At 44.9% G+C, this 13,211-nt stretch overlaps 1 protein-coding gene across 2 annotated transcripts in view; it reads left to right on the plus strand.

The window, feature by feature from the left end:
* UGGT1 (UDP-glucose glycoprotein glucosyltransferase 1) overlaps positions 1-13,211 on the plus strand; it is a 195,839-nt gene that overhangs the window by 9,129 nt on the left and 173,499 nt on the right. For both annotated transcript variants that reach the window (XM_073625471.1, XM_073625472.1), the window contains exon 3: positions 4,552-4,625. In XM_073625471.1, coding sequence (XP_073481572.1) covers positions 4,552-4,625 — 74 coding nt within the window. The remainder of the gene's footprint in view (positions 1-4,551; positions 4,626-13,211) is intronic.

The raw sequence follows: 13,211 nt of genomic DNA on the forward strand, positions 1-13,211 counted from the left end.
ATGTTTAACTGTCAGAAATCCTGTTTTAGGGCCGGTTCACACTGGTGCGATGCCAGACATCTCATGTGATTGGCACCACATTGCTGTGCAGATCACAAACTGTATGGCTGAATTTGCATCGCATTCGGACCAAACTTGTGCAGGACCCTTTTTTTGGTCCGCACCAGAATCGGATCGCATGGGTGTTCACACCCATGTGATCTGATTCCTGTCCGAATTCACAGTTTGCACTGCAATCTGATCTGAGGTGTCAATAACTTTGTATTGACACCCGCAGCGGTTCGCAGAGGACAGTGTGAATTGCCTGCTAATCAGGTGCGATGCGAGAATCGGCACTGGGATAATCAATATTAATTCCCATATCCCTTCATTTTGCATTCTCTAAGATGGTCACATATTCGTTTTTTGAAACTATTGACACTCACGCTGACACCGCCGCTTGTGGAAGGGAGTTCACATCTTTACCACTCTGACAGCAGAGAACCCTCTACGCTCTTTTATGGTTAAACTGCTTCTCCATTTTTAATGAGTGGCCACGTGTCTTTGTAAACTCCCTGCAGCTGAAAAGTTTTTTTCCCTATGCTAGAATCAGCATTGAGGTATTTGTATATCGCTATCATATCACCTCTCAAGCGTTTCTTCTCCAGGGAGAATAAGTTCAATGCTTGTAGTCATTGCACTACAAGTTAAAGTAGTACTAAATGTTAGGTGTTTTTACAATAACGCATTCACAGTATTAAGGTAAAATATGCCCCAATATCATAACTGGGTCTCTCTGCTTCTCTGTGTAATGCAGCAGATCATAACTGGTGGGAGGGGCCAGCAGGATGCTGTACATAGCATCCTGAAAAAAATCACAGCTCTCTGTATCTTCCTCAGTACACCTCTCAAGAGTCCTCATCCTTGATGACTGGCCCTTCGGAGAAGTTATGCAATCATCAAAATGCATTGATCAGTGGATGTCAGTCTGTACGATTGAGCATTATTAGGTAGGCTGCATTTGCATGCAGAATGCCCTAGCTGAGCCTCCGTGAATAAAAGGGGAGGGCGAGGGACAGTAAGGCTGGGTAGGAAAGAGCCAGATGATGCTGGATTTCCCCAAGTCCAGGAAATGAGATGGGATCTACTATCTGACCTATGTGGAGTTAGGTTTTCTTTCACTTTTTTTTTTTTTTTTTAAATCAAATAATTTTTTAATTTTTATTATTAAACATACAAACAAATAATATGTCAAATTAATCCATAAAGTATCACGAAATAAGAAAGCACACAAACCAAACAAACCTCGCTCCTCTCGGTTTTCTTTCACTTTAAAGCGGTTTTAAGCTGCAGCTGGTAAAAAAACAAAACAAAAAAAAATCTGTATGGCAATTATATAATGTGCTAGTATGCATCGCATACTAGCACATTATGGAATACTTACCTTAGCACAAAGCCCACCCACGATGCCCGGTCGCTGCTGAGAGGGCTGACATCTTCCCTCGGCCTTTCTTGCATGCTCCGGATGTGTGATTGGCCAGAGCCGCGATGACATGGCCCTCAGTTTTGGCACGAAGTTCTAAAGTTCCAGCAAGCTTTGCCGGACCATCAGAGCTCATGTTCCAGTGATGTCATTGTCTGCATGCAGGGTGTATATCTCCTAGGTATATCTCCTAGTCCTTGGTGCGCGTGTAGTAGATATTCATTTTACTACGGCTAAGCCTTATTATAGGCTTATCTGTAGGTAAAAATAACAAAGCGGGCTTTACTACCACTTTAAGACTGTATCCACTCCTCTTCTGGCTCCTGCAATGTTATGCCCCGGCAGACTTGTCTCGAAGGGGCTCAGTCAGCTACAGACACTTTCACATCATCAAGTACAGTGCAGGGACAATAGCCCTGCATTGTACCTTAGGAAACTGAGGGCCCACCCACAAGCCAAATACCAGGGATAGGAGGAGACTGCTGGCTGCTGGGGGAGGGATTACGTAAATAAAAGTCCCTTTTATTAGTACCCTGAGCATTTGAACCTTGCAGTGTGAGGAGAGCCCCACTGCAAAGAAGGATTTATTTATTTTTAATTTTTTTATGGAGTTCAACTTTTTTTTTTTTTAATGAATGCACACCTGTCTTTTTATCTACCTAGCATTCAGAATTACATTTCTTAGTTATTATTACCATTCATTTATTTAGAGAGTTGTTTTCCTTGAAAAGTGTGGCAAATGGATCATTTCACAGGCAGCTCGCCAGCTGACACGGGTTAGAAATGTGTGGAGTATGTGTCTTGCCATTGCTGCAGGCTCAGGAGTGAAGGGTTCTTTGTTTGGATAATTAAATCAAACAAAAGCAATGAAGTTGGCTGCACTGCCATTTCCCCTCTCATGTGTTTACCTGTCTCCTGGTTCCTGGTCTGACAATCCTTTACTTCAAGGATCAGGTCCTCTGCCCCGGTTCACTGTAAGAGTCATAAGCATCTTTTACAATCATTTTGCTGTCCTCTGAACTGCTGTCTGCACAGAGTAGAAATACGTATTCATGTAATTTACTGATCTGGTTAGAGTACTTTCCACTGGAAGAAGCAGAAACTACAGCCAGATGGGAAGCTTTACAGATGCTCAGTGTACACTTCAGTTACGGAAAACACAAACACAGGAGCACAAGCCTGAAACCATATACATGTTCTTTAGAGGCTGCTCCTAATAAAATAGTAAGCTCATTCTTCTTCTTTTCCCCATTAGGCTTTAAAATGTTTAGAGCTGAACTCAAGGAAGTTTGTACCTTGTGCACTGTAATGTTTAAAGGGGTTGAGGAAGAAGCTCTAATGCTTACCTTATTGCTCACTCCGGCAGGCTCCCTCCATCTGTACAACTGGTCCGGCGAAGCCTCTTCTCTTTGGCGTTCCACCAGTGGTCGCTCTCTGATGTCTTCATGTCCAATGCAGGACCAGCAGTAGTGCATTGTACATGAGGACAGTGAGGGCCTACCTGGATTGTCAGAGAGAAGAGGGGGGTTGGGAAGTGAGAGAAGCCGGCCAGAACAAATAGCCAGGACAAGGTAAGTGTCACGGAACGCCCCACACTCCGCTTGAGTGCTTCCGTCATATACCGCTTCCTAAGTTCTGGAACACGAGCCCAATGGATCTGGCTATAGGAACCCCAAGAACTAGCCAACACCAGTCTTGGAGTACATCAGAACTCCCTTTATTTTGAGATCTCACAGACCTTTATACAGCAGGGATGACTCAAAGCTAACCTAATTAACATGACCTAATTTACTACAAAATGTACCCAGACCAGATGACAGTCTTGTGGGCACCGAGCTTCACACATTAATACAATTAACAATACAAACAACAATCTCCCCCCTCCTCAGCCTAGACCATTCGTCTATTAGCCAGGGCTGGTGGCTAATGTGATCAGCTCTCTCAATTAACATAAACACATGTTGATAACACCAGCATCTCCTCACAGGATGTGTCCCAGCAGAATGAATCAGTCTTATCAGCAGGGGGCTGCTGGAGGAATCCCCCCTCCCTCTTCAGGGACACAACTATACAGTAAGGAGTCCCCATACAATATATACATGACTGAGTCCGATTAATACAGTTCAGACTGGATTTCTTATTCACCTCAAATGCTAGGGCCCATAATCGGTGGGCAACAGGCTTGCACACAGTCCTCTCTAACAGCCTCCGCTCTGGCCATGTCCGTGACATTTCTCCCCTTTCGGCAGGAGACTAACACAGGAGGAGACCCCAGACGGGTTGACTCCGAAGTTAGTCCACAGCTCCAGTCCTCTACTGCCTGTACCCACACAGTACCCCAAACAAATCATCCCAAACAGTGCATTACTCACCCAGCCATCCTCTGCCTCTCTCAGAGAACATATCTGCCGCTGGGGAGAGGCCCGGACTGGCCCTTCTCCCTGGAATCCTTTCTGCCGCTGGAGAGAAGACAGGGGGACTGGGCTCACTCCATCCTGCTGTATAAAGGTCTGTGAGATCTCAAAATAAAGGGAGTTCTGATGTACTCCAAGACTGGTGTTGGCTAGTTCTTGGGGTTCCTATAGCCAGATCCATTGGGCTCGTGTTCCAGAACTTAGGAAGCGGTATATGACGGAAGCACTCAAGCGGAGTGTGGGGCGTTCCGTGACAGTAAGCATTACAGCTTGTTCCTCCTCCTTAAACTGTTGGAGGGGAGGGGGGCATGGGGGCTTATTATTCTGTATTGGACACAGCAGTAAGCAATCCACACTGCCTACATTTTATGTTTCATTTATAAAATGCAGAACACAATGTGGAGCCGGTGGTGTCCTTCAGAGTGTTCTTTGCATAACACTGTAAGTAATATTTCATTTCAGAAGGGGAGCCCAGTCACCCGACCTTTTTCCTAATTTTTTGTGAATGGAGCTATACTTGTTTTGGGACCTTCAAGCACAAAATTGTTTGTTTGGAGAGCAGTGCTAAGGCCAAACGGCTGCCTAATAAATTGGGCCTTAAATGTTATCACAATAATTCAGTTGTTATTGGTACCAGCAGATTCTTAAACATTTCCTTCTCGTTTACTCTTTCAGTGAATTTCTTGCGGATGAAGGACGGGATCAGTTCTGGAACTTTGTGGATGAAAACCAGCAAATACAAGATCAAGGTAAACCACGTACATTGAGGTTGATTTACTAAGGGCAATTATACTGTGCACTACAAGTGCACTTGGAAGTTCAGTTGCTCTAGATCTGAGGGGAAGCTCAGAAGTCGGCAGGTATTCCCTTCATTTTGATCATTCAATCATGTGCAAGCAAAAATTTAGTTTTTTTTAATTTTCCCTGCATGTCCACCTCAGATCTAGAGCAACTGCACTTGCAGTGTACAGACTATTTGCCTTTGGTAACCCCATTGCCTTTGCTTGGCTTGGCTTGGTTAAATGGAGTTTAAAAAAAGAGCATATCTCTTAGGCTTTATAGAAGAAATGGCTCCCATGCCATAATGCCAGTTTATATTCAACTACACTGTGCATACACTATTCTGGAGGGGTTTGATAAGCTTGGGTCTCCCTAGGAAGGAGAATACAAAGTACTGTAAACTAAATCAGGGTGTCACTATTGGATTTCTCCATGCACAACATGAAAAACTGTGTGTATATATCTATCTATCTATCAAATTATAGTCAAATCATATAGCAAAATATAGTTGGAGTTCCGAAATATGTCAACCTGGTTTATGGACTGATTAAAAAGGAGGAAAAAGTACGAAATCAGGATTGTTGGTGAGCCTGGACAAGTTGTTGTAATGTAGGATCCGCTAGGGCCAGCAGTGCAGTGTCCAAACTAGAGGAAACTGGAGCTGACCCATACACAGGGCTCCTCCATGGGGCCCACATAGAATCAAAACGCTCCCCCCCTTATCCCCCTTTTTACTTACTTGAGCACTCATTCGATCCAGCGCTGTGCATGTCTGCAGTTGTCCTCTCCCCTCACTTCATGCTCTCACTGGCTTTGCTGAGACAGCAGTAGCCACTGCTGTCAATCATAGCTAGTGAAGAGGGAGGGGGGGTGGGGCTGAGTCTCACTGTCTGCACCAATAGATGTAGACAGCGAGACTCGGGAGTGTGCCCGCATGAGTGCTCCATAGAAAGCTGCTTTCTATGGGGGCACTCGCCAGAGGGGAGGACCCAAAAAAAAGAGGTTCGGTGCTGCTCTGTGCAATTCCATTACACAGAGCAGGTAAGTATAACATGTTTGTTATTAAAGGAAAAAAAAAACATTTACTACTATTACATTTACTACTTTAAAGTAGTTCTAAAGCCTAAACATTTTTTACCCTAATGCATTCCTCACAATAAAGGTAAAAAAATTTAAGGCATTAGTACCCCCCCTCTCCCCACCTCTAAACCCTCATTTGTGCCCATCTACAGCTGTCCTCCCCCCTCACTTCCTCGTCTCTTGGGCTTTGCTGAGGCACTGGGAGCCATTGGCTTCTGCTACTGTTAATCAAAGCCAGCGACATGGGAGCCGGGGGTGGAATCCTGCTATCTGTGTCAATAGTCACAAACAGCGAGGCTCGGGAGCGAGCCTGCATGAGTGCTCCCATAGAAAGTGGCTTTCTATCGAGGCCCATCTGTGGGCTCGATCTGGAACTCTGTGCGTCTATTGACACAGACAGCAGGATTCGGCCCCTGGCTCTTATGTCACTGGCTTTGATTAACAACAGCAAGAGCTAATAGCTCCCACTGCTGTCTCTGAGCAGAGAGAGGGGAGAGAACTGCTGCAGAGGGCAAAGCGCTGGATCAAGATAGGACTCAGGTAAGTATATAGCAGGGGTGGTCCGTGCATTGTGGGCGCACGGGCGCCGCCCCCCTAGTCCCTGCCGTCACCTCCCAATCCATGCGCCCGGCCCCTTTCAGGACGCCGGACGCATGGACTCTTATGGCAGCGTGAGCGGGGGTGTTTTTTTTTTTTGAAGCACCTGCTTAGAGCTTGAGGCTTTAATTGGTTTCAAAAAAGGGTGGGCTCGGGGTGCAGAGAGTGTGCCCTGATCCCACCCTGTTGTGTGACCATAGCAAATTAATTTTCGCTATTTTAACACCACAGTGCCTCCCCGCCAATCAGGAGGCAGGTCAGTGAGACCTGTTTCCCGATTGGCCAAAGCACCGGGCATCCTATTGGATGTCTGACGCTTTGGCGGAAGAGACACGGAAGCTGGGGGATTGGACTCCTCTGCCGCCGCCGCTGACACAGGAGGAGAGGACGAGGACCCAACAGCCCGAAATGGAGGGGGGGACGCACGGGATGCAGGAGCCATCGCCTGCCCATCCCCCAGCTCGCTGCCATCACCCAACATATGCAGTATGTGCTGGTCTGATGCACACAATGCATATGTTGGGCACAGGCTGCATGTGACGGGCACAGGCTGCATATGACGGGCACAGGCTGCATATGACGGGCACAGGCTGCATATGACGGGCACAGGCTGCATATGATGGGCACAGAGGTTGCATATGATGTGCACAGAGGTTGCATATGATGGGCACAGAGGCTGCATATGATGGTCACAGGCTGCATATGATGGGCACAGTGAGGCTGCAATTTTTTTTCAGAATTTTTCAGTTTGCTTGCACCCCCCCAAAAATCTTAAGCACCAGCCGCCACAGGTATATAGGGTGGTGAGCGGCGATACAAATACTGGGACATTTTTACCTTAATGCAGGGAATACATTAAAGTGGATGTAAATCCTCCATATGCTTAGTGAAGTGAACAGCCTCAGATGATACACAGAGATGAAACAAATCTCCCTATATAAGTTTTACATGTATATCTGCAGTCTTCACCTTGATATACTGTTTAGAAAATGCTTGTTCTTTTAGAATTTTCACTTTGCGATTCCCCTGTAGGTGGAGATCATTGCTAGACATTGTGAGAGACTGTGAGACAGCTGATTGAAGGAAAGGCACCCCCCCCCCCACACATAGCATGCCCCCCCCCCCCCCCCACACACACACACACACACACTTCTATCTCAAAGAGCTTATCAAAAGTTAACAGACTAACAGAGCAGGACAAAGCTATGAGACATAGAGCTTTGAAGAGAAATCACAAAACACTACAGATATATGTGCCCAGCTCAAATTTCATGAATCGGGTTTACATCCACTTTAAAGTGGTTGCAAAGGTAAAGAAAAAAAAAAAAATAACAAACATATCATACTTACTTCCACTGTGCAGCTCGTTTTGCACAGAGTGGTTCCAAACATCCTCTTCTGGGGTCCCCTTGCGGCTCTCGCGGCTCCCCCCACTTCTGATAACCCCCTCAGAGAAGCGCTTCCCCGAAGGGGTTACCTTGCGGGCTCGCTCACGTGTCCAGCATTCTGCGTCCATAGAGGCTGAATGCAGGACTTGGCCCCGCCCCCCCCCCCCGACGCTCGCGTCATAAGTCAAACTGGATTTATGGCTTAAATCTCCAATGTTTTGCAATGGACAAAGCCACCTATGTTTGCAGTGAAGCCAATGCAAGGATGTGTTTTTAATTGGGTTGGCTCAAGAATAGCAGTAAAAGAGACTATAAATATTTGATCATTGTAATATGCGAGAAAAGTGCAATATGTAATATGCGAGAAGAGTATATACCAGAAATGGGCAGATTACTGTGTACTGTGAGTGCCAGTCTAGTCAAAGAGCAAGCAGGTACTTTGGAAAATGTATTATGCTATATTGATTTTTATTTATTTATTTATTTATTTTTTTTTAAGTTTAAAAGTTTGAAACTGTTGATTTGTAAATTTTTATTATTATTTATTTATTTTTTTGTAAATATTAAATGTGGTGTGCACCCACTACACTTGTTTAGAGCATTCTAGGTTTTTTTTAAAGCTAAACTCCAGGCAGATATAATAAAATACAATTAATGCAGCTATGCATTCATTTTAAAATGATTAAATATATTTTAGATACAAGTATTGCAAATACCTGAGTTTGCCTTGATTTAGCCTCTTGTACTTTCATGTACAGCAGTGCTCAGACTGGGAGAGGGAGGGAGGAAGGTATCCTGCTTTATCCTGTGCTGAAAAGAATATGGTTATTGTGAGAAGAGAAATAGATAACCTCATCCTCTGTTGCTCCTCTTTTACTATCCAGTCACAGGCTGGGGGCAGGGAGGAGACTTAGCCATGTTGCCTAACTGCAGCAAAGAAAAGTCAGGTCTTGGGGTTGGCTGTGGTGCCTCTCAGGGCTGGATTGGATAAATAAAAATGCATATCCTTCGGCAGGTAAGATGATTAGCAATCTATATGTTATTCAAGTTTGTATTCAGCGGTTTGCCTCGATTTCAGCTTTAAGTCCCCCTTCACACTGGAGGCGTTTTTCAGGTGTTTTAGCACTAAAAATAGCGCCTGTAAAGCCTTCACACTGGGCGCTGCGCTGGCTGGATGTTAAAAAAAAAGTCCTGCAAGCAGCATCTTTGGGGCTCTTTAGGAGTGGTGTATACACTGCTCCTAAAGCGCCCCTGCCCGTTAAAATGAATCAGCAGCGCCGTCGCGCTTTTAACCCTTTTAACCCCATTGAAATTAATGAGCAGTGCTGCCGCGCTTTTAACCCTGCTTTTAAAAGCGCCCCCCGCTAGCGGACGAAAAGCGCCTCTAAAACGACGGTAAAGCGCCGCCAAAACTAGCGGCTCTTAAGGCTATGTTCACCTTTGGGGGGGAAAAAACAAGAAATGCCCATGTTTTTTCAGAATAAAGTGTGCATTTATTATATTTTCCCCAAGGATCCTGCAAAACATTGCACTCTCTATCGATGTCGTCAGGCTCTTGCACACTAGTACTACAACTTTCTGCCCATACCTCTGTACGGACTGTCAGTTTAATAGCTGCATGGCTTGTGAATGTACTACAAGGTCACTCATCAGCACCCTCGCAATTCATTGAGAACTACAAGCCATCTGCCACAGTAGCACACAGGACTTGTAGCTTTCCCCTTCACAGATCTCAGTGAATGAATGAAGTGGCTGCACAATATTGACGATTTTGAAATGTGACAGCGGGTGCGGAGATAGAAACCATTGTCTGCTGTCACACAGGGATCAGAGGGGAGAGGGGAATATGTGCTGGAACATGTTACATATGGGTGTAACATGCTCCAAATTGGGAACTTTGCTTTAATTGAATAAAAAAAAAAAAAAACGCAACAATGGTTTCTTCCTTTGACTATTTATCTCTAATTCAAAATCTGTACAGAGCAGGGTGGGAGGGAAGGAGGGAGAGAGGCATTCCTTTCAATTTCAGCTGTGTGTGTAACTTGAGCTTCAGCAGTTAAGCTTTGTAAGCAGGCGTTTTTCATTATCAGCTTTCTGCAGTAGTTGTTACTTTAGTCATTTTACTGCTTACTTAAGAATTAGTGACCATATGCTTTCTTTTATGACCATAATAAAATTTGTTGTCAGCCTTGACTCCTACTATTGGAATTTGTCCAGATTTGGTATAGACATCTTTTTCTTATTCTTTTTTACTATTGCAGCAATTCTATTTTGAGGTCTTATTGCAATGCAGATCATAGTGTCAAACACTTCTCTGCAAGGAACATTGTTCATACATCCAGCTGTTTATAACATCAGCAGCTCCTCCAGGAGGAATGTACTATACTGCAGAAGGAGTTGTGTTTTCTTAACTTTAGTTTTGTGTTACACAAAATCACAGTTTAGTCAGACAGTTTTATAATAGTGTCCTGGGATTCTGGCCCTGGGTCTTCCAATACATTCCAGTAGCATAACATATACATTGGATGGGACACATTCCTTGCAAGCTTTGATGAGTTCTGGGGTTTGCCTCCCTCAAATGTGTGTGTGTGTGTGTGTGTGTGTGTGTATATATATATATATATATATATATAAAATATTTGACTGCATTTATGTGTGAGTTTACTCAACTACTCAAATGTCAAATACTTAACCTCTTCAGCTCTGGAAGATTTACCTCCGTCCATGACCAGGCCATCTTTTGTGATATGGCACTGAGTTACTTTAACTAACAATTGTGCGGTCATGCGGCACTGTACCCAAATAAAATGAATGCCTTTTTTTCCCCACAAATAGAGCTTTCTTTTAGTGGTATTGGGTCACCTCCTTTGTTTTTTTTTGTTTGTTTTATATATATTTATATATATATATATTTATATTTATATATATTTTTTGTGCTATATATAAAAAAAAAATGACTGACAATTTTGAAAAAAAACAAAACAATATTTTTTATTTCTGCTCTAAAACATATCCAATAAAAAAATGCAAAAAATCTAATTTATTCATCAATTTATGCCAATATGTATTCTGCTACCGATTAGCGTATTTTGATTAATTTGCGCAAAAGTTATAGCGTCTACAAATTATGGGATATATTTATGGAATTTTTATTTATTTATCTTTTTTACTAGTAATGGGGGCGATCAGCGACTTATAGTGGGACAAATCGGATAACCTAAGTTTTGAGGACTAGGGACACTTATTACATTGATCAGTGTTAAAAATATGCACTGTTACTGTACTAATGACACTGGCTGGGAAGGGGTTACACATCAGGGGTGATCAAAGTGGGTTAACTGCGTGCCTAGCCTGTGTCAGTGTAGTGGGGGGAGGTGCTTTTACTAGTGGAAGGCGTGGATCAGTGTTCTTGCTTTACAGGAACACAGGATCCATGCCTTCTGTACTGACAGAACGGCAGTCTGCCTGGTTTACATAGTCAGATTGCCGTTCTGCCTGTGTACAGAACGATCAGCAGGTGCCGGCGGACATTGGGTCCGTGGGGCACGCTGATAAGTTCCTGCTAGGTAGTTAGATGCACGGTGGGAGCAAGCCGGCGGCACAGCACAATCGCACCTGATAACCAGAAATTCGGGATCCTGTATATATGTGATCCTGCGCAGCAGTAAATGTGCTATAGTGCGGTCGGCAAGTGGTTAAAGAAGAATCCTTTGTAAAAGAAGATCTCTAAATATAAACAATTAATAATGCACCCATCTTTTGAAGCGGACCATCACTTAAAAATGAAAGTATTACTCATCTCTCTCCTCTCTTCCCCACCTCCTAACTTGTTTTTTTTCTTTTGGGAGCAGGTACGTCCAATGGGACGGGTGATCTGTCTATCAAAGTGCCCGGACAAGGGGGAGCGGCTGTATGTGACGGCGCGCAGCGGGGAACACACAGCTATTGAAATGAAAGCTGTGATGCTCCCGGCGCTGTAATCAAACAGGCGGCGGCTCTCCTCTCCCTTCACTGGCTGCAATGGGGACACAGGCTGCACTACTGGGGACACTGGCTGCAATGGGGACACTGGCTGCAATGGGGACACTGGCTGCAATTGGGACACTGGCTGCACTACTGGGGACATTGGCTGCAATGGGGACACAGGCTGCACTACTGGGGACACAGGCTGCACTACTGGGGACATTGGCTGCAATGGGGACACAGGCTGCACTACTGGGGACACTGGCTGCACTACTGGGGACACTGGCTGCACTACTGGGGACACTGGCTGCACTACCGGGGACACTGGCTGGCTGCATCTGACGGGCACTGGTGAGGCTGCATTGATCTCTTGTATCATGTTTCTAACTCTCTGACCGTGTCCCCAGTCTCTGACCATCTCCTGTACCATGTCCCCAGTCTCTGACCATCTCCTGTACCATGTCCCCAGTCTCTGACCATCTCCTGTACCATGTCCCAAGTCTCTGACCATCTCCTGTACCATGTCCTCAGTCTCTGACCATCTCCTGTACCATGTCCTCAGTCTCTGACCATCTCCTGTACCATGTCCCCAGTCTCTGACCATCTCCTATACCATGTCTGCAGTCTGACCATCTCCTGTACCATGTCTGCAGTCTGACCATCTCCTGTACCATGTCTGCAGTCTGACCATCTCCTGTACCATGTCTGCAGTCTGACCATCTCATGTACAATGTCTGCAGTCTCTGACCATCTCCCGTACAATGTCTGCAGTCTCTGACCATCTCCTGTACAATGTCTGCAGTCTCTGACCATCTCCTGTACCATGTCCCCAGTCTCTGACCATCTCCTGTACCATGTCCCCAGTCTCTGACCATCTCCTGTACCATGTCCCCAGTCTCTGACCATCTCCTGTACCATGTCCTCAGTCTCCGACCATTTCCTGTACCATGTCCCCAGTCTCTGACCATCTCCTGTACAATGTCTGCAGTCTCTGACCATCTCCTGTACAATGTCTGCAGTCTCTGACCATCTCCTGTACAATGTCTGCAGTCTCTGACCATCTCCTGTACAATGTCTGCAGTCTCTGACCATCTCCTGTACAATGTCTCCAGTCTCTGACCATCTCCTGTACCATGTCCTCAGTCTCTGACCATCTCTTGTATCATGTCCCCAGTCTCTGACCATCTCCTGTACCATGTCTGCAGTCTCTGACCATCTCCTGTACCACGTCTGCAGTCTCTGACCATCTCCTGTACCATCTCCTGTACCATGTCCCCAGTCTCTGACCATCTCCTGCATAAAAATATTTTTAAAAACAGTCACTTTCGGTATTGGTGCTGTTTCGGTATCGGTTTTCGGGATCAAGGATTATTTATTTCCGGTATCGGTTTCGGCCCCAAAAAACCCATTCGGTGCATCCCTATACATTATGAAATTTTCTTACAGGGTTTAAAAAGAAAATGTGGTTTATTACCGCTTTAAGAGAGCAAAGCATTTTTGTTTAAAGTTGAACTCCAGGCAAACCGG

The sequence above is a fragment of the Aquarana catesbeiana genome, linkage group LG04 (genome assembly GCF_042186555.1).
Source record: "Aquarana catesbeiana isolate 2022-GZ linkage group LG04, ASM4218655v1, whole genome shotgun sequence".
In the NCBI taxonomy this organism is placed as follows: domain Eukaryota; kingdom Metazoa; phylum Chordata; class Amphibia; order Anura; family Ranidae; genus Aquarana; species Aquarana catesbeiana.